The 23,224-nt window shown below is 36.1% G+C and overlaps 1 protein-coding gene across 1 annotated transcript in view; it reads right to left on the reverse strand.

The window, feature by feature from the left end:
- LOC150091432 (leucine-rich repeat serine/threonine-protein kinase 1-like) overlaps window positions 1–23,224 on the reverse strand; it is a 595,643-nt gene that overhangs the window by 92,801 nt on the left and 479,618 nt on the right. Inside the window, exon 26 of the mRNA XM_090390319.1 lies at window positions 8,433–8,555. Coding sequence (XP_090246445.1) covers window positions 8,433–8,555 — 123 coding nt within the window. The remainder of the gene's footprint in view (window positions 1–8,432; window positions 8,556–23,224) is intronic.

Consider the following 23,224-nt stretch of genomic DNA (forward strand, 5'->3'; position numbering starts at 1 on the left):
TTGTTAGCAAAACTATATAGAGGATTTCCAGTCATTAGAAGAAGGTCATTAATATACAAGAAGGAAGAGAGTGGGAAAAAGAACCAAAACTTTGGGATCACCAGCACTATACATTGGAAATGTGAAAATTGTGCTCTTCATCTCTCTTTCTTTGTTCATAAAAAAACAAAGGGATCAAGGGGCAAAGTGAGTAATTACAGACCCATAAGGTTAACTTCTGTTCCAGGGAAAATAACAAGAGTGACTGGTTAAAGAAGTAATGCAGGACCATCTAGGCATGAATGCAGTTATATGACAATTGTAACATGGATTTGTTAAGGAGAGATCATGTCTGACCAATATGATTAGCTACTATGATACAGTAACAAAAGAACTGGATGCAAAAAATAATTCTGACATCATATAATTGAATTTCAGTAAAGTTTTTGACACTTCCACATGAAAAAATGCTATACAAATTTCAGCAGCATGACATTAGCATTAGCATTGGTAGAGGCATATGATGCCAGAAAGCAAGTTTATACAGCATCAGTCAAAAAAAAAAAAAACCCACTCCCATTTCACCCCTCCATTTGTTCCAAATACCTGTCTAGCTCAGCCTTAAATTTATTTAGGCTATCAACTTCCACAACAAAGGATGGAATTCTGTTCCTCCAACCAACTACCCGTTGGCTAAAGGCAAACTTCCACACATCTATCCTACATCTGCCTTTCCTCAATTTGAATTTATGCCCTCTTGGGTGATTATTCTGAGCAAGAGGAAGAACCCCATCAGCACTGAGCATTCTCAAACCATTCAAGGCTTTATACACCTCAATAAGATCACTTCGCAGGTGCCTAGTCACCAGACACTGTAATTTGCAAAATTTAAGACTTTCTTCGTAAGAGCAACCCTTTGTTCCATTCACTAATCTTGTTGCCCTTCTCTGTACTCATTCCAGCAGCTCTACACCCTTCTTGAAATGAGGCCTCCAGACCTGTATATAGTACTCAAAGCGTGGCCTGACCATTGCCTTATACAAGGGAATAATCACCTCCTTATCCCTGCTAGAAAAATTCCTGTATATCATTCACAAGACACCATGAGCTATCCATTCAGCCCGTCTGCACTGTTCAGAGAACTTCATCTCTACCTGCACAATTACCCCCAGGTCCTTTTCATTCTCTACCACTGTCAGTGTAGTACCACAGAGTTGATACGTTACTATGGGGTTACTGCTTTCCATATGCAGTACTTTACATTTGTCAATGTTAACATTCATTTGCCACCTCTCAGCCCATCTGCTCAACTTTTCTAGATCCTGTTGCAGCAGCGTTCTGTCATTAGTGTCCTTAACAACCCTGCCAACCTTCGTATTGTCTGCAAACTTGGACATTAAGCTTGATATACCATCATCAATATCATTTATAAATACAGAAAACAACAATGGTCCCAACACTGAACACTGAGGGACTCCACTAATAACATTAGTAAACGATGAGCAGTGTCCATTGATTACCACTCTCTGTCTTCTGCCACTAAACTATCCCTTTATCCATTGTAGCAACTTGCCCTTAATGCCATACCGCTCCAATTTATACAGTAGTCTTCCACGCACATGCAACAGTATCAAAAGCTTTCCTGAAATCCAAGTATATGATATCAAAATAATTTTTTGCATCCAGTTACTTTGTGACCACATCATAGTATCCAATCGGTCAGACAAGACTTTCCCTTAACAAAACCATGCTGTGTCCGAGCTATAACTGAAGTCTTGTCCGGATGATCCTGCAGTGCTTCTTTAACCAGTGCCTCCATTAATTTTCCTGGAACAGAAGTTAAACTAACAGGTCTATAATTACTTTTGTTGCCCTTTGATCCTCCTTTGTGAATTGTGGTCACATTTGCACATCTACAGTCCATGGGTACCTACCCTGATTCCAAAGAAGCTCTCATAATTATGGCTAAGGGTTTGCTTCCTTTGCTGCTTCCTTTAATATAACTGGACAGATTCCATGTAACCCGAGTGCCTTTTTTATGTTTATCTTCATCAATTTCTCCTCCACTTTCCTCTTAGTTATTACAAAATCATCTAGCTCACTGCCAGAGTTTATCTCACCTCTGGTATTCCCCTCGCTGAATAACTCCTCATGGGTGAATGTAGATGCAAAATACTCATTTAGTTTGTTAACCACCTGAGCAGGATCATCAACAGTCGAACCATCAATATCCAGTGGACCAATCTGATTTATCCCTTTCCTTCCAGAGTTTACATAGGTAAAGAACTCTTTGTTGTTTTGCTTTGCATCCTTTGCCAAGGATTTCTCATAATTTGCCTTTGCCTTTGCCTGCCTAATCTTCTTTGTGACTAGGTTACAGACCAGCTTATATCTATCATAAGCTTCCATGTCACCCATTAATTTATATGTATCCCATGCATTTTTCTCTTCTCTGCCATATGTCTCATTAGTTCATCTGACATACATTTAGGTCTGAACCTTGAACAATATTTCTTAGTTGGTATGTAAAGCCTAGTAGCTTCCAAGATAAATTCTTTGTATGCTTCCCATTTTGAGTTTGCTGTTGGTAACATCATCAGTTGGTCCCACTGTATAGAATTTAAATACTGTCTCAGACCATCGTAGTCGCCTTTACGAAAGCAAAAACCTTTCCCTTTACCCCTGATGGTAGTTACCCCTTTGAGTAAATCCCACTTCAGCACACTGTGGTCACTGCCACCTAGTGATTCCTTTATCTGCAGATTCTTAATGAATGAAGAATCACTACTTATAATCAGATCAAGAGTATTACTCCCTCTAGTTACCTCCCAAACATGCTGATGTAGAAAACAATCATCCAATAAATCAACAAAAGCCTTGCTAGTGTGAGTGACCAACCCACAAATTCCAGTCAGTATCTGGGAAATTAAAATCCCCCATTAGAAGGCACTCTGATTTACTGGCCCACTCTATTTCCCTGTACGGTTTCTTATTATACTCATTAGACGTATAACAAACTCCTACTCTATAACAAACACATTTCTACTCTCAAATTTGATCTCCCTTGTGCTTATGTCACACCAAACTGACGCGCCACTGCACTGTCCAGCGATGTCGACTGGCTTCACTTCCTTGAATTTTATGTGTTTTTTAACTAATAGCATAACCCCTCCTCCCTTCCTATCCTGTCTATTCTTCCCGTACACATTGTAGTCCCCAAATTCCAGTTCTGCATTCCTTATATCTGTGTGATCTGCTTGATATCCCAAATCCAACCACTTGATGTCAGCATTAACAAACCCTTCAAAGCTGCTATGAGAGACGAATGGAACCAATGGATGAAGTCTTCTGGGGACAATTTGACACCAGCAGGAAGAGTGAAGAAACCAAGTATAGGAGAAGTTTGTACCTGGGTGAAAAGATCCTGGTATAATATCAAGATTGACATCATTGTCAAGTCATTTAAGAAGTGTGGCATTTCAAATGCCATAGATGGAACTGAGGACGAGGCAATATATGAAGACAGTAATTCGTCATCAGACACAGATGAGGACAAGCTAATGGATGGGAGTTTTGATAGTGATGAGGAGTTGTATGAATTTTATGATGAATAGAACTTGAGTTCAATAACTTTATGTAATACATTTTTTTTCAAATTTCGGGCCCCAAAATTAAGGTGCGTCTTATACATGGGGAAATATGGTGGTACATCTTTAAGTAAATCCCACATCAGTACACTGTGATCGCTGCCACCTAGTAGTTCCTTTATCTGTTAAGTCTTAATGCATGAATAATCGCTGCTGATAATCAGATCGAGAGTATTACTCCTTCTTACTGCCTCTCTATCATGCTGCTATAGAAAACAATCATCCAATAAAACCACAAAAAACCTTGTTAGTGTGCGAGTGACCAACCCATAAGTTCCAGCTAATATCTGGGATGTTAAAATCTCCCACTATACGACACTCTGATTTACTGGTCTCCCCTATTTCCCTGCATAATTGTTCATTGTAGGGCCATGCTGAGCCATTTAAGTACCCAAGGCAAAAATGAAAATTGCACCCTACTGTTAATCATGTAAAAGTTGGAAATTATTTAAACTTTTTTTTGGCATACCTTTCAGCTTTTAATCTGAGGCAAGAGCCTCATTCGCCTCACCCTCGGCATAGCTCTGGTTTATTGTACTTCTCAGAGTCATCGGGCCTATAACAAACTCCTACCCTCATTTTTGCTTTCTCAGTGCTTATGTCACACGAAATTGATTCAACATTTCACTGTCCATCTATGTAAACTGGATTCTCTTCCTTAGATTTTATGTGTTTCTTAACTAACAGCATAACCCCTTCTCCCTTCCTATCCTTTCTGTACATATTGTACTACCCAAATTCCAATTCTACATTCCTTATATATATGTGTGATATGACGTCTCTGATATGTCATTGTATAAGGCAATAGTCAGGCCACGCCTTGAGTACTGTATATAAGTCTGGAGACCTCATTTTAGGAAGGACGTAGATCTGCTGGAGCAATTGCAGAGAAGGGCAACAAGGTTAGTGAATGGAACAAAGGGTTGCTCTTACGAAGAAAGGCTTAAGTTTTACAAATTACAGTGTCTGGAGACTACGCACCTGTGAAGTGATCTGACTGAGCTGTATAAAGCCTTGAATGGTTTGAGCGTGCTCAGTGCTGATGGGATTCTTCCTCTTGCTCAGAATAATCGCCTGAGAGGGCATAAATTCAAATTGAGGAAAGACAGTTGTAGGGTAGATGTGCAGAAGTTTGCCTTTAGCCAGTGTGGTTGATTGCTGGAACAAACTTCCATCTGTCATTGTAGAAGTTGATAGCTTAAATAGATTCAATGTAGAACTAGACAAACATTTGAAGCGAGTGGATGGATGAAATTAGGTTTTTTTTTTGGCTGATGCTATATAAGCTTGCTTTCTTGCATCATGTGCCTTTACTAATGCTAATGCTAGTATCCCAACAATATCTGCCTTTGATGTCTTGACCAGCACTTCAAATTGATCAAATTTATTTACTACACTCCTAGCATTGGTGTACATGCAGGTATACATGCATCTGTTCTTACTCTTAGTTATTCTAACACAGCCCATATACCGTGTTTACTTGTTTCATTATTCCCAGCACTGAAATCCCCAGAAAATTGCTTTCTGGGCTGCTGCTCATTCCAATAGAATCAGTGCAAGAATCATTTCCACCTCTGCCTACAGCTACTGTTAATCTATTTGTCTGTGATGTGATTCCCCCCCCCCCCCAAGCTAGCAGTTTTCCGACTCACCTAACATTGCCTCGATAGCATCAGCAAATATTCTTGTACCCTTTCTGTGCCCTTCCATTATTTTCCAGTAGAAATCTGTTGATGAAAAGAAATATTGCACCTCCCCACACACAGCTCACTAAGAAAAGCTGTTCCTGCATTGCTATTCCCATGTTCCATGATTAATTTTTATGGGGAGACTTCTCACAAGAGTTTGAAGAAACCGCTCACAAAACCATTAAGGATCAAATTTTACAACACTCTATGATTTAAATGCTGAGACCACATTTCTATAGGTTTTGTGAGTGAGCAGTTTCTTGAAGAAGGATGCTTTACAGAGTATAGAACTCCCTTCAGGTGAAAGTTTATTCCACCTGAAGTATGAAGTTGAAATAATTTTTAAGGACAGGAACCATATTATTTATTAGAAGGAATTCATAAATGAAGTGGGTAAAAAGTTTTTTCTTTTTGTGCCATATAAGCTTACTTCCTTGCATAATTTTTTCAACACTAATATTAAACACTAATTTCCATCTAATTCTATAACTCATTTTTCTCCAAATTTTACTATTTGGTGTCACATGTATTTGTTGGATTTCTTTCTCACATTTCTCATATGTGGTATTTCTTATTTCACTAATTTATTTATGTGCTCTGTATATTTATTTTTACTTATGTTTAGTTACTTCATTTCAAAAGCTAACAGTTTTTCCTTTTTTTTTTTTTTTTTTTTTTTTTTTTATCCTGATGGTAATAAGCCTCTGCTAAATTTATATCTATTGGTTTTGTAAGAGTACTGAAAAGTTTGATTTTTCAGTTGTTTTGAAATTTTGTTGCTTTTCCAAATCTTGGATAACCCATTCAGTGCAAACCACCTATTTGAGAGTCTATGTTTGATTGCTTCTTAAGTGTCTAGAGTATTTTCTGCAACTGCTAATAAGCTAATAATAAGTAATTGAATCTTTTCTTATATTTAATATTTTCAATGTAATTTGGTTGTTCATGTTGATTCTCAAATTTTCTTTGTTACTGCTTGTTTTCATATTTTCGGTTTATTGGTGTTTATGGTCAAATCAGAGTATCTGCCAGTTCTGCAAAACTTAGAAACTGATAAGACAGTGTTTCAAGATAACAGAACAAATAAGTTTATGAATAAATAAATACAGCAGACTCTCAATTTACCAGGGAAGCGGATTAACCGGGACACTTCAAGATTCCAAATTAAAAAAAATATATCCACCGGAAATCATAAAATTCAACTAATAAACAGAATAGATATAAACAGATGACAGATGTTTTGCAAGTTGTAAATAAGCGACAAGAAGCGGCTCTATAAGTTATCATTGGGAGATTAGTTTACTATCTTGCCGCTCCCACTGTCTTCATACCCGCCGCTAAAAAAAAAAAAAAAAAAGATGAAAAAAAAAAGAGAGAGACCAAATGTTTAGTTTGTTGTAGTGTGCCACGACAATTGTTGTGTTCCATCACACTGCAAAAGGACAAATTTTGTTTCGTTATTTGTGTGAGGAATGTCGGAATTTTTTTTTTTTTTTTCAGTAACTATTTTTCCCCCCTTTTTTGTTTAGAAATTGGGAAAATAATGGGCCAAGCACAAGAGTTGTGCTTTCAATTAAACAAAAACTTGAAATTATTTAGAAGTTTGAAAATGGCACATCCATTAAATCTTTAATGAACCATTATAATGTTGGTGACCAAACCAGACGCAATATTGTAATAAATAAATGCATGTCCAATACGCAAGTAGTGAGTGGTATATTTTTTTTTTTTTGTTTTTTTTCCTACTGCCATACTTTTTACGTAGATTGCTGAACATTTTCTGATACATAAGTCCCCAACTTATGTAGCTTCGGATGTATGTTACATTATTTATATATATATTTTTATATGACTGAAGATTTCATTGAAGGGGAAACACATTTCACCATAATAACATAAAAACCCACACAATTCCAGTTATCAGGATTATCGCAAATGCAATACGATCAAGTTTACTACCCATTTATAATAAATTGCGTTTACAGAAAAGCCCAATAAACCAGAAAGTTCACATTGTTTTTATTGTTTTTTCGTCTTGACCTCCAGAAACATGCTTTAGTAAGATGCAAGCTCGCGTGGGGTGATAATAATGAGTTTTGTCTTAACCTTGTGAAGTTCTTTTCGGAAAATTTAATTTTGACTGCTATCATGGTGCTGACTAAGAGAATAAGTGACAGCGGTAGTGGTAAATCTATCAAGAAAAGGAAAGCAATCAATTTGGATCAGAAAATTAAAATAATAAGGATGTTTTAAAATGGCTAAACATTAACAAATATCACGCGGAATCCAGATTTGTCAGTGTTAACAGTGATCACAATAATAAAGGACAAAGACAGAATACAATAAGGGGTAACGGTATCGGCACCAATGAAGTCAACTATAATAACAAAGGCTACAAAATATATATCAATTTTTACTGTACAATAACATGCATTTTTTCTTCCTTTTGTTTTCTTTTCTTATGTGTCACTCTGGTTACTTCACCGGTGTCCGCAAATAAAGTTTTTAATTGAACTAATTAAAAATATATAACTATTTTTCCTCATTCATCTAAGGATATTATGTGGTTTTTGTAATTTTGGAATATCAGGAATATAGTAGCATTATTTTATTAGTCATTCCCGAGTTACGTAAACTCGACTTATGCAAGAAGTCCTGGAACGTATCTCTTACGTATATTGGGGACTTACTGTATTTTTGGATTAACCAGGAAATCGATTATCTGGGAATTTTTTTTATCATCTATTCCAGAAAATTGAGAGTCTACTGTAGTTTGGACTATACAGCAAATATACAGGTACTATATAAAAACACTGAGGGGAGTATCCTCCTCCCCTGTTATCATATTATAGGCTTACTATAATGCCTACTTTGCATTTTTGTAAAACAGACTAATAAGATGCATTTGATGACTTGTGCTGAATAAACATCTCATAGTTAGAATTCAGCTCTGTAATTGTTTCTGTAATTTATGTAATTTGTTTAATTAAAAATCACTCTGTATCTGTATAAAGTGCAAAAAAATACACATCAGTTAAGCAGAAGAAATGTGTATTTATTAAACATATTTAAAAATATATTTACCATAAAATGAAACAACTCAAAAGTATCTCCCTACCTTAAAAGTTAGTGGAGGTCTATCTCCATTCAAAATTTGTTCTTTTGCACATTCCTGGCCTTCAAATGGCATGCGAAATGTTAACAATTCATACATAAACATCCCAAAAGAGAAGCAATCCACCTAAAAAGAAATTTGCATTTTAGGTTTAATACGTGATACTAAACTAACTATAATATACATATTTATAATTATCAATCTTTATAAAAATAAAAAAATAAAAAAAAAATTCCAAAAATAACAGCAAATAAATTTTTGACTTGCATCATTCTCTTCCACCACTTTCATATGGCTGCATACTGTAGGATTAAGCCATATAAGCAGCTGACAGAGAGTTGGTAAAATAATAATGGTGACATTCACATTACTTCTAGAGGAGTCAACATATTTAAAATATGTGGCAAAGTATGAATTAAAATGAAAGAGTAAAACCATGACTTGGTGGACCATGCAGTTCTCCAGTTTTGACTGGTTTGGAGTCTAAATGCATCTCTCTCTCTCTCTCTCTCTCTCTCTCTCTCTCTCTCTCTCTCTCTCTCTCTCCATAGTACTCTTCTGCAACCATAATCCATGCTACAATATTGGGAGGGGATGCCATTTTGTACAGGTGGAAAACACCTAGAACATTTATTTACATGTTTGTTTTGTTTTGTTGTTGTTATTTGGTTTTTAGGAGCATTAGCAACTAAGGCCATATTGCTCCGGGATATACGGTGGTCATTCCCTGACCTTTCCGCATTCTCCATATTTGGTGGTGACGGGCTCGAACCCCGGTCTAATCAAGAAGCGTGTGCTACACACTGCTGCTGCTGCTCCTTCCCACCTGGCTACGGAGGCGCCCATTTATTTACAACTGAAGGAACTAAGCATTATCTCCAACTGCATTCATCTTCTTGGAATCACAATTATTTGTTTGGGTCTGAAGGAGCAGTATTGTGACATAAATTTTAACAGGAAAGCTTTAAATAAATCATATAAAGTTTCTGTATATTCCAGGGAGACCATTTAGACTTAGATGATCTTGCTGATATAGAAGCATTTTGCTGTATTTCGTAGCATCACATGAATTCAAAGATATGCTATGAACAGCTCTGAACAGTACTTGTATCTGACTATTTGGCTACAAAGAGTAAAGTACATTTTTACAAATTTTTAAATTTTTACTTCACAGTAATTACCTTTATAATGAGCATCATGTTCCAGAACCTATGCCAAAACCCTTGGTCACATATACCAACTCTTCTCAGTGGTCAGGATGTCCAGGCAAGTAAGAGAAGGGAGATGATGTCATAAGAGAGCAATTATCAACAACTGGTGACTGGTCAATCAGAGAGACCTCCAGTAACATAACCTGCCTTTTAATGATCTCATGTATTAAAATTCTCTAGGATTAATGTTCCCTTGTATTAAAAAAAAAATTTATTATTTTTTTATTTTTTTGAAAACCAGAGATTTAAAATCCATGTATATAAATACAAGAGAACTGACCTTTGGAGGATAGGACAGGTTACTGGATCTCTCTCTGATTGACAAAATGGATATCAGTCACACTCTTATGATGTCATCTCCTGTATCTTACTTCCCTGGACATCTGAGCACTGAAAGGAGTTGGTGCATGCAATCAAGGGATTGGGATAAGATTCCAGAACATGATACTCATTATAAAGGTAATTACGTGGAGAAAAAGTGTTTTAAATTGTAGTTATCTCTTAATGGAATTAACCTGTGAAGGTAATGACTAATTTAAAGTCAAGATACTTTGCTATGGTTGTATCACTGCCACCTGTGAAGTTTAGCCTGGAATATATTCTGAAAATTAAAAGAAAACTGTATAATGAAATAATTTTTCTATTTATAGATTTAACAGGTGTTTAGGATTCTACCAAAAGGATGAAGTTTGAAATATATAGCAAACAGAATGACTTTCAATATCCAGGAAGAAGTGGTCATCGTGACAGGTCATGAATGCTGTCAGATCACCATTACTGAGAACAAATGAATTTTCGTTATCATCTCTATCACAACTTTCAAAATGCAGAATTAATCTTCTGCATTTAAAGTTGTAGCATGAACAAATGCCTAAACTCTTCAGGTTCCGATATTTTTCCCCAAATATAGATGATTCAGATGTCACAAAGAGTGGTACCAAAATTCTTTTCTTGGACTATCTAGTGCCCAACCTCAAAAAACTGTTTTAAAGCTATACCACTGAAATGCAAGGAAGAAAGGAGAAGAGACAGGGAAAAGCCAGAGCATTGTACTAGAGGTCATAAAGAGTTTTTGAAATTTCAGGCCTCCATTAAGTAAACTTGTGGTATTGAGCTTGGGAAAAAAAAGAAAAAGTCACTTACCACCTAACACCGCCTAATGACACAGAAGCTGTGGTTTCTTTGTGGAGTGTGGAAGCACATAATGACCACTGCTTACATTGGTTCACACCATTTTTTGGCCTTGCACATTGTTGGAATATACCCATGATTATTAACAGTCCCACCAGTATGAAGATGCAAGCAGAGGATTTTATGGTTACATTATAACATCATCATCATTTTCTTGGTCTTCTGGTGTCTCTGTTTTGCCACAATTTGTTCAATAATCGTTTTCTCATAATCTTCATTTTCATTGTGGCATTGAAGATTATTGTCAATCTTTAAAAATTTCTGTACAGCTCATAGCGTCTGAATCACAATTAGTTGTGAAACCACATTTAGCAAAACAATTCTGAATTGTTTTGCTGCTTATTCCTCACCAAATTGTACAGCTTTTAACATTGAAACTTTTGCACTAATTTCTATTGATTTTGAAGATGTCAGCAGATTTTCCTAATTGCTTCAAGGGTGATTAACCAGCTTTCCCTGATAATAGGTGTTCAAATATTTTCAAATATTCTGTTTTGAGCACTGGCCATCCACTTACTACTCAAAAACTCATGAATTTCATCTATCCATCTCCGCCTTTGTCTTCCAGGTTTTCTTCTAGCTTCTCTTGGGTACCATTCTGTTATTTTCTTAGTCCATCTGTCATCATGTCTTCGAGCTATGTGTCCTGCCCAAGACCATTTTAGTTCTTTAGTTTTGATAAGAATGTCCTTTACTTGAGTTTGCTGCCTAATCCATGTGTTTCTCTTCTTATCTAACAGTCTGATTCCCAATATAATTCGTTCCATTCTTCGCTGTGTAGTTCTTAGCTTCTCTTCCATTCTTTTGGTGAGTGCCCAAGTTTCACTTCCATAAGTCATGGTGGGGAGTATACATTGATTCATTATTTTACGTTTCAGACAAACTGGGATATTGCTCTTCAGTATGTGACTATATTTCCTGAATGCTATCCATCCAAAATTTATTCTTCTCTTGACTTCCAGCCATTTATCATTATTACAGCTAATAACTTGTCCCAAATAAGTATATGACTCCACCTTTTCAATTACTGCTCCTTCAATCATTATTTTCCTTTCTGTGGCATACTTGTTCATCATTACTTTTGTTTTAGCCATATTGATCTTTAGTCCTAAATCCTTACTAACTGTGCATAACTGATTAAGATTTTCCTCTAATTCTTTGGGATCGTGGCTTATGACCACAATGTCATCTGCAAATCGTAGATGGTTTAGGTACTCTCCGTTCACATTGACTCCTTTCTGCAACCAGTCTAATCTTCTGAAAGCTTCCTCAAGGACAGCAGTAAACAGCTTCGGAGATATTGTGTCTCCTTGTCGAACTCCTTTCTCGATTTTAAATTTGCTACTGTCTTTGTCTAGTCTAATAAAGGATGTAGCACTCTCATATATTTTCTTCAAAATCATAATATATGGAGTATCTATGCCTTGTCTTTCCAGTGCCCGAAACATTGCCTTATGCTGTATGGAGTCAAATGCCTTTTCATAATCCACAAATGCCAGGCATAATGGCGTTTTATATTCATTTGCTTTCTCCATTAGCTGTGATATTACGTGAAGGTGATCCATAGTTGAGAATCCTGTCCTAAAGCCAGCTTGCTCTTTCGGTTGATTCTCATCAAGTATTCTTTCTAATCTGTTAGTAATGACCCTTGTGAACAACTTGTAGATATGGGATAACAAGCTAATTGGTCTATAATTTCCAATTTCTGATTTATCTCCTTTCTTATGCAGCAAAACTATGATTGCATTATTCCACTGCTTAGGCATCACACCTTTTCTAATGCACTTTGTGAAGAGCCTTGCCAGGTTTTGTGTTATGTCTCTTCCTCCCAATTTTAACAACTCTACAGTAACTTCATCTTCCCCCGGGGCTTTCCGATTCTTCATTTTCTTCAATGCATGTTCTACCTCATCAGGAAGAATATCAGGTATGCCATATGTGTTGCTACTTTGCAATCCATCTTCCCCACTGCTGGTATCATTCCCTCGCTCCTTGTATAATTCTCTATAGTAGTCTTCTGCTATTTGAATTATGCCTTCTCTGCTGTTTATAAGTACACCATCGCTATTCTTCAGTTTCAGTATCATTTGTCGTTCTGTATTACTGCTCATGGCGGCTGATTTAAATCCTTTGTTTTCCCTTAATGCTTGTTCTACTTTTCTTGTGTCAAATCTTCTTATGTCCTCTCTGAGTCTCTTTCTAATCGCTTTGCATAACTCAGTATACTCAATTTTCTCCCTGTCAGTGTTTTTCTTGCTCTTCATTTGTCGTCTTTGGTTCATCATGACAAGTGTTTCTTGACTAATTTTTTCTTCTTTGGATTTCTGTTTCCCTATAGGTTTCTTGGGCTTTATCACTTTCAGAAAGTTGTAATATTCCTCGTCGATATCTTGGTCCTGAGCAGTCTGCAGAAGCTCAAACTTGTTCTTAAGTTCCAGTACATACTGCTTTTTCTCCTCCTCTGTTATTTCAAAGACCTTCGTATTATTTACTCGAGTCAGTTTTTTCCTTTCCTTTCCTACATCTATATCAAGTGTACATCTTACCATTCTGTGATCACTTCCAACATTTACCTTATTCAGGACGGTAACATCATTCACAATATATCTTCTGTTAGTGAGGATGAAGTCAATTTCATTAGTTGTTAATCCATTTGGACTCTTCCATGTCCACTTTCTGTTCACCCTTTTCTTGAAAAAAAGTGTTCATTACTGACATTCCTTGAGATTCTGCAAATTCCACAAGTCTTATTATTGTTGTTATTATTTTTGGTTTTTAGGAACATTAGCAACTAAGGCCATATTGCTCCGGTGCGGTGGTCATTCCCTGACCTTTCCGCATGCTCCGTATTTGGTGGTGACGGGCTCGAACCCCCGGTCTAATCAAGAAGCGTGTGCTATGCACTGCTGCTCCTTCCCACCTGGCTACGGAGGCGCCTTTCCACAAGTCTTTCACCTCTTTTATTTCTTTCACCAATTCCAAAATTTCCTATAGTTCCTCTTTCTGCGCTGTTTTGCCTTTTTCCAACCTTAGCATTGAAGTCCCCCATAATAATAGTGTAGTGGGTTTTCTGCTCATCTAGAAGACTCAATTTCGGTGTACATTTCTTCAACCTCTTCATCATCATGGCTTGATGTTGGTGCATAAATCATTATAATCTTTAGCTTGTACCTCTTAGAAATCTTGAGTATTAGTCTTGACACCCTTGGTGATGTACTTTTGAATTCCAAAATGTTGTTTTTAAAATCTTTATGGACCAGAAACCCAACTCCACCTTCACTCCTTTCACTGTTTCCATTGGTGTACAGCAGATTTCCACTTGATAAGCTTATAAGTGATTCATTTCTTCTTCTTGTTTCAGCCAATATAGTTGCCCTTCTAGTTGCCCAATATCAACAGAATTTTTCTGGACTTCCGTTGCAGTTCTGCATCCCAGTTCACTAGCCATTGCATAAAAATATATGTGGTCATCCACACCTTCCTATTGGAATAATATCAAACTGTTTATTGTAAGCCCCTTGAAACAACAAGGTTTATCACTTTTACCAATAACCAAAGTTTGAGTTTATTGTTTCTTGACATGTTTGAGCAGCACAACACTGTTACACAATCCACTGCTTTCTTTGAACCGGACAGTGTTAAGTTTTGATAGGCTCAGGGAACCATCCAGCATAGCATAATAATACAGGCTTGTTGTAAATGTCATCTCCACTAAATGTTTTAAGCAACTCTGGCAGTTTTTCAGATTTCCATTGCTCAGCACTCATAGCATCAGCACTGTCCTCGCCGTGTGCTTTTTTGTAACTAATGTCATGTCTATATTTCCATCGAGACAACCAACCATCTGTCGCTTTGAAATTTACATGACCTAGCTTTTTGGCCAACTCTTCTGACTTGGTTTTTAGCATAGGGCACTTACACGCACACCTCGTTTAGATACAGTGGAAAACAATTGATTCAAAGCATCCTCAATGTCTGGATCTTTGCCTTCTCTCCTCTTTTGCTTATGAGATGTTTTCTTTAAACCCACACACAATGTCCACTCCTCTCTAAGCTTTTCTTGTTGCTGTAGCAGTCATGAAATTGTAGATTTTGGAACCTTAATTATCCCCGCTATCTGATGATGACTGATGTTTTAGAAGGTTCACTTTTTATCTTGTCAAGAATAGCAATTTTTTCTGAAAGCGACAAATCTTTATGTGGCATCTTGACAGGGGACTTAAATGTACTGGAAAAAAAAAAAAAAAAAAAAATCAGTGCACTGTTTGGTACAGTTTTTAATCTATGTTAACCCACAAGACATACATATATACCTAGTGTGATTGTAAACAACTGTATACTGCAAGCAAAATTTCTATCAGAATCCGATTAACACAACCAGCCTACAGCACGACTTTGCAATAACTGACTCAGCTTCTGCCCGCATGATCTCTATGTTATGAGCGTGTGTGCCATTTACATACAGTTTGTTGTTCAATCACTACCTTTGCTGCCCCAATTGAGCAGCGAGTTGGCCCAAATAAGCGGAACAAATTCAGGCTAAATACTTGTTTGTTTCTGTTCTTCAATTTTTGTTCCAAATAAACGGCTGCCCCAATTAACCAGAATCCACTGTATAATAAAACTAAGTTAACCTTGGTTTTATTATATTAAAACCTCGTAGCCAGTCATTTTCTTAAACTGATTTAGTGAAATTAATATCTTTCCTAATTTCTTTACCAATAATGCTTTACTTGTTAATAATACTTAATTTTTTATTGATAACCTTCTCTTTCTTCTTCTTAGGATTTATTCTGTTATCACAATGGTTATCCTCAACAACAAAGCCACTCCTTTATTCTTTTTTCCACTGTCTTCTATCTTCCCAATCTCTTCCAGTAGTCCTCTTCTATTCACAGCTGTTCTCACACCCTCTATCCATGTCTGTCTTATTCTCTTTTTCCTTCTTCCATGGTTCCTCTGGGCAGTCTGTTCCATTCACTTTATACAGCCAAACCACTCCAATCTTTTTTCCTCTATTTTATCAATGATAGTTTTTTTGGACATTCATTGTATTCCTTATCACATAATTTCTAACTTTTTCAATCCTAGACGTTCTTGCCAATCTTTGCCAAAAATGCATCTCAATAGCCAATAGTTTATTTCTTTTGTTTTTCATTTAAAGTCCAAGTCTCACATCCATATAATAAAATACTTTGTAATATTGCACTATATATCTGATGTATAGTTCCGTTGTTATTGATACGAGCTTAAATAGTGGTAATTTAATTTTTTCGATAAAAGTTTTGGATGTGTTAAATATATCAAGACTTCCAGTTCTTTCTTTTAATGAAACCAGTTCTTCTCTAACGGCAGAATCATCGAAAACCATACGAATTAAAAAGGAGCAATCGAGCTGTATCACTGAAGTCTGTAGATTCATCCAGTTGTAAAGAAAAGGACACACAATTAGCAATATGAGCACGCAACTGTTCGCTCACATTTTTACTCATTTTTTTTGATGAGTCGCATCACAATACTTCGAGATAATTGCAGATCTTGAAGAGCACTTTTACTTTCATTTTTCTTCTTAAAATTTTCAAAAAAGAATGTTATTTCTAAAAATACATCTTTGATGAATTTACCATCAAAAATGGTTTGCATTTTTTTGAAAGAAGATGACTCACTTTAAATGACACTTTAGATTGTAAATTAGGTGTCAAGAAGAAATTTTGTTGTGCGAATAATCCAGATTTAATTTCTTTTAATTTATTTTTTCTAAGATCATTATTAAGTGGAAAATCTGATTGGTATTTACTGTGGAATGCATTGAAGTGCCTTTCTAAATTTCCATTTTTGGATATAGCTATGGAAGCATTGCAAATCAAACAACATTTTTCTTTTATCTTTAGAAAAAGTATTCTAGTTCCCACTCTTAATGAAAATGATACGTTTTACTCTTTTTTTTTGGTAGTATTCATTTTAAATCAAAGGGTATTAAATTAACATATACGAACTGTCCAGTTATTAATATTAAATAAGCTAAATAAGAATTCAACACATATACTATGCTCTCCACAATGTAACTGCGTGAATTTTCACTAGACAAGCCTAGTGGTTGCGCAGCGAGAAGAGTAGTCACGTGGTTCAACGGATTTGTAAGAAGCGTATGCAGTGGGGTGCATAATTAATAATATTTAGATTTTTACTAATCTATTTTTTATATGTATTCTTTTATATTCAGTTAAATTCTCATGATCGACCAAAATTAAAGCTACGATCGACTTGTTGGCCACCCCTGTTCTATAGCAAAAAAGATAAAATTTTAACAGATTAATTGAAATTAACACATTGGTGATCTCAAAAAGGGCCACAACCTTCATATCACAAAATAAGATAAAGAGTGCAACACAAACATCCTTGGCAAGGACATTTATAACAAAATCTCTGCCCTTTTCATGACCTTTATATCTGTGGGCTATTCAAAAACGTTTCTAGAAAATTGAACCAAACTTTAAAAAATGATTACTTAATAAGAATGAAATAAATCAATCAGTATTTAAAAAAACAACCCAAAAAACTCGGAGTTCCCCACATATTTTCAAATATCAGAGCCCATAAACTGTGCTCCTAAGGCCACCTGTTAGTGGTAAATGATACTTAGGACAGGACAGGACTAATCAGATGGCTGAGGGGATGCCATCTATTTTCATCCATACTCACAGCCATTTAATCAATAATAACTCCTTATATTTTATTAACAAAATGCAACAACTTCAATCAATGTGGCCAAAAATCTCTCGATCATTAAAGATGTCATAGAGAAAACCTATTTTTCTTTTGTTCATTCTAAACAGGACTGTAGTATGGGAATTTCTCTTTCCCATTTCCAGCAGATGTGGTACTGATGATACTAGACATCGGATTATATGCAAATACATTTGTGACTGTTTTAATCATTAGTACATATAAACACATATAACATGAATATTACTATAAACTGCATAATTCATTAATTTGATCAGTTTTTCAAGCAGTAAATTGGAAATGTATTATTGAAAACGTGTGGGAAAAGATTTCTATTTTAAAATGATTAAAAAAAAAAAAAAATGATAAATCAAAACTTTCCAGGTGAGACTGGAAAGGTTGAGGAAGAATTACATGAATGGCATTTATAATGATATTATGTGTTAAATTCATCAAGATATAGCTAATGCTCCTAAAAGCAAATAACAACAACATCAAGATATTGGAGAAAACAGCATATGGATGTCCATCAATGAAAAGGCAGATGCTGGTGGTTGCTATATTGCATATATGGTATGCAGAAAGATGGGTGGGCTTCTTGTTTTAATCTGCTTGCTTGTGGAGTAATTCAAAACAGGAATTACTCCACAACGACAAGATTTGTGAATGATTCTTTGCAGTGGCTATGGCCAGATTGAGAAACAGCCCAAGACAAAAAAATTTCACATTTCTCTTAATAATGTTGCTCTATATATAAAAGCAGCTTCTGCCTTACCAGTTTTCTATCCAACCCACATTACAACTTCAGCCCATGACTTACATAGGCCTGTAGACAAATTCAAGAGAATTTTGAAGTTAAAGCTATTTCTTGTGTAAAAAAGATTTTCTTAAAAGCCTCTATACACAAACAGCTATTTACAGCAACATGCAGCCTAACCCTCTTCTTCTGGCAGAGCCTATTTTGACAAAGTGGTGAATATAGTTATGTGCAGCATTTTTTATGCCAACCATTTTGATTTTATATATAAAAAAGTTGATGTTTTGAATACTGCACCTATTGTCTTAGCAATGCCAACAGCTGCAGATACCTACCAGACCAGAATACGGGACAATGCTAACCATACAGCTAACAAGCTTGATCTTTTTCTCACAAACAACCATTATAAGTACGTGGTTGAAGTGAGTGATCCTTCAGGCACCTCAGATCACAACTTGGTGATTGTTGTAGTTTTAGTTGTTGTTTGGTTTTTAGGAGTATTAGCAACTAAGGCCATATTGCTCCAGGGATATGCGGTGGTCATTCTCTGACCTTTCCGCATCCTCCATATTTGGTAACTTGGCGATATCCCTTCTCAAATGGAGCCTTTATCTCATGGCTATTCCCAACCTCATGTTGTGTGACATTACAAGAATACAAAATGGAATGACCTGTGAGATTTCTTTTCTTCTTTTTCCTGGTCAGATTACTGTTTCAAAACTTCTGATATCAACGTTTGCTCAGATCGTGTCAGTGAAATTATTCTTGCAGGAATGGAATCCTTTATCCCACACTCCACTTTAAAATCTCGTCCTTTATCTAAATCTTGGTTTTCCAATAAATGTGCTAAGGCTGTTCAAGAGAAGAACGTTGCATATCATAATTGGCTTGTTTCCAATTCTTCAGTTTCATTTTCTGCCTACACCAAAGCTTGCAACAATTGTAAAGCAGTTATTAATCAGCCCAAACTCGATTTTGAACATTCTAAGAGTAGAAAACTTGCTTCTTGTGCTAATGGTAGCTGAGCATTCTGGTCTCTTGCCAAAGCTATTATTATTATTATTATTATTAATATCCATATGATGCAAGGAAGCCTGAGGCTTATGCTGCACCAGGAAAAAAAAAAAAAAAGTTCCCGAGTAACCCTGAGACAGAGAGAGAGAGAGAGAGAGAGAGAGAGAGAGAGAGAGTCAAAAGTAGAAGGGAATCACCAAGAAAGAGAAGAATGATGATATCCAGCTCAGGACCCTGGGTGTGCCAAGCCCATACTCACCAGATGTGAGCCCCCGGGGTTATTGGCCGCAACTTTTGCCCATCTCTCCTCCCACCTCTGTCACAACCAGATGGTTCTATTGTCACTTCAGCCAAGGATAAACTTGGTTGAAGTGACGATAGAACCATCTGGTTTTTGTTCCAACTCATGTATTAATGATCTTGGTAAAACACCTCCCACCATTCCCAGCACACTCCATTCAATGCCTCCTGTGGTCTTCCGTCAAAAGGATGTCCGAAGGATTTTGACGAATCTTGATGCTAAAAAAGTTCGAGGTCCTAAATGTATTTCTCCACTTGTTCTCAAAACCTGTCCTCCTGAACTTACTCCTATTCGCTGCTGCCTTTTTTTCACATTCTTATTCCAACGGTGTTTTTCCTTTTGCTTAGAAATTTGCTCACATTCAGCCAGTTCCTAAAAAGGGTGACAAATCCTTCCCATCCAATTATTGTCCTACTGCAAATACTTCTACTCTTTCTAAAGTAATGGAGAAATCAATTAACTGCCAACTCTTAAATTATCTATAAACCTTCCGTCTGATCAACAATTGTCAGTATGGATTCCGTCAGTGTCGATAGACTGGTGATATTCTGGCTTATGTTACCCATTTATGGACAAATTCAATGGAAAAGTTCGGTGAAACACAAGAGGTTGCTCTTGACATCTCGATTGTGTTTGGCATAAAGGTATTCTAAACAAGCTTCCATCTTATGGTTTGCCAACTGTTTTTTGTAATTTAGTATCCAGTTTTCTCTCTGACTGCTCACTGAGGATGAAAGTAGATGGCTCTCTGTCTTCTAACTTCTCCACCAATGGAGAAGTTGGAAGAACTGAACCTGGTCTCCCCCAAGGTTCAGTTCTTCCCCCCCACTCTTTTCCTCTTGTATATTAATGAACTGCTTCCATTGACCAGAAATCCTATCCATATTTTTGCTGATGATAGCACTTTCCATTCAATGTTCCAGTTAGAGAAACCTCGCCCTGCTCAATCAGCTTCAACTTCTCAAATATCCATTACCAATTCCTTAAATTCCGATATCCGGTAATTCTCCAGTGGGACAAAGACAACTTAGTTGATTTCAATCCTTCTAAAACTCGGTCTTGTCTTATATCTCGCAAAAAGGATTCTTCTGCTCCTATGCTTGTCTTTGGTGACACTCTTATTTCTAGGCAAGATCTCTTTTGGGGATTAACCTGACTTCAAATCTCTCTTGGCACAAGCACATTACAAACACTGCTTCCTCTGCATCTAAAAAACTTGGTTTTCTCTTTCGCTCTCAGCGTTACTTTACTTCGAAACAGCTGTTCACCCTGCACAAATTGCAAATCCACCCTACCGTGGAATATTGTTCCCACATCTGGGGTGGTGTCCCCAAAACCTCTCTTAGGCTTCTAGATTTCATTCAGAAGAGGGCAGTTAGGTTAATTAATGACTCATCTCTAACAGAGTCTCTTCACTCTCTGTTTCATAGACTTTTGTTTCTGCTGCATGCCTTTTCTACAGATACTTCCATGGGCACTCTTCTTCTATATTGGCTTCTATTATTCTCGCCCTCTCTTTCAAAACAGTCCGAACATGTGCAGCCTCCAGCCAACATCCATTTACTTTCCAACTTCAAACTCACAGAACCAACTTTTCATCTTTCTCGTTTATTCATTCAATTGCCAATTTCTGGAACAATCTTCCTTTATACACATTTCCTGAAAATTAGTCTAAAGAAGTTCAAGTCTAATGTCAACAAACATCTTCTTTCGTCTTCTCAACCTCCAACCCATGCACGGTACTAAGTATTATAGGTTCTGATACCTCTCATCTCTGAGGTTTGCATAAAAAAAAAATACTGTAGCAACTGAAGAGATAGAGAAAGTGCAGTTAGAAATTTCAACCATCCCTAGAGATATAGGAGAGAAAATAAGAAATATACTTAATAATATTTTAAAAAGACCTCCAGATTTCATATTTTAAGGAAAAATAGATGATTTTGTTAATGGAAATGAGCAGAAACTTCCATTCTGCTCATTTCCTTTGAACAATCTCAAGTAGATTGTTCAAAGGCACACATTTTTAAATTTAGTCTAGTTACTTCCATTGATGTGGAAAGATCATTATCTAATTTTAAAATTCTGGAAAATAAAAAGCAAAGATTTACAATGGAACCCACTGAAAAATATACCATTATTTACTGTAACAAAGGTTATTCCACATAAAATGATACTTATTCTAAAACTTTTTATTTGACAGTTTGTTACTTTTAAATCCTGAATAACAAACTGTAAATCAATTAATAAATAAATGTATAATAAACATGTTATAATAAAGATAATAAATATGCAATAGCATGTAAAAATGTTATTGAATATAACAGCATTTTGTGCATATTTTCATATATTTTATTGCATTTTTCCAGGCATATTTTGTCCAATTTTTTGTGCATGTCATCTGATGTCTATCCAGAGCCAAGCCAGAAAATACAGTGATCTCATCTTCCCCAAACTGTGGATCCATTATATAGACGATGAACCTCAGAATGGCAAAGTAGAACTTTTCCACAAATACATAAATATTCATAAATTTTTACTGAGACAACATTCAATTTTTGATTGAAAAAGAAATCAAGAAAAGATCTTATCTCGATTTCTTTCCCCCATATAGTATCCTCAGACTGGTCTCATTTTCATCTTCCCTGCCACATGAGGAGGCAGGGAAGATGAAATTGGCATCAATGGAATAGCACAAAGACACAAATATTCCCCTCCCACAGGCAATGAAATATGTTGCCTGGCAGACTATATGTTTTTATGTTAACCAGTTCAAGAGAAAGAGCATCCAGCAAAGTAGAGTGGCACACCACTCTATCACAGAGGATTGTGGCTTTAACATCTCAAAACTCACAGTACTGAATTTGCACACCATCACAAAAGAAGTGATACTTTTTTTGAGGAATAACAAACAAAAGGATTAGATAAAAACAGTAAACAGAAATGCAAGCAGTTTCCATTCCCCCCTAGCATGGCTAGCTCTTTTTCATAAAAGCAGCCTTCATATCTACTAGATAAGCATGATAGCATTATACATAGCATTGAATTAAACAGCAGATCCCCAACACCAGGCAGGAAGTTCTCGTTACTTCTGCAGGATCACAGTCTGTTTCCCCAAAGCAAGCACAATGCAACTAGAACTGAGAGACATCATCAATCAAGATCTCTCTCCCATTCCCAGACACTAAGTGTGACTTATATCAAAGAGAATATTCACATTATTTCAGCACACAAGTCAACCGTTAAGCATTCTATCTAACTCTCTAATCAGAATACAGGACAGAAGATCTCCTGGCTTTTTTGTTTCAGGACTTTAGAAACCTATGATTCCTTGTATTCTTGTCTTTTATATATGCCTGTCAGAGAACAGCATGTAAATATTAGTTACCCTGGCTAAATTTTTGTTATTTTCCACAGAAGAAGAAACCGGAGTTTTAAAACATTTGGCTTATCTATTTAAATAAAGTTTTCTAAATTATGTAGTGTGTTTTGTTTTACAAATTGTTTGTCACTGTGCAAATGCATGGGATGCATACAAATTATCAGGCAACACAGAAGCCTATGGAGGGTATAACTCTTAATATCCTATGGAGGATAT

The sequence above is a fragment of the Mastigoproctus giganteus genome, chromosome 1 (genome assembly GCF_048544385.1).
Source record: "Mastigoproctus giganteus isolate SK-2022 chromosome 1, ASM4854438v1, whole genome shotgun sequence".
In the NCBI taxonomy this organism is placed as follows: Eukaryota; Metazoa; Arthropoda; class Arachnida; order Uropygi; family Thelyphonidae; genus Mastigoproctus; species Mastigoproctus giganteus.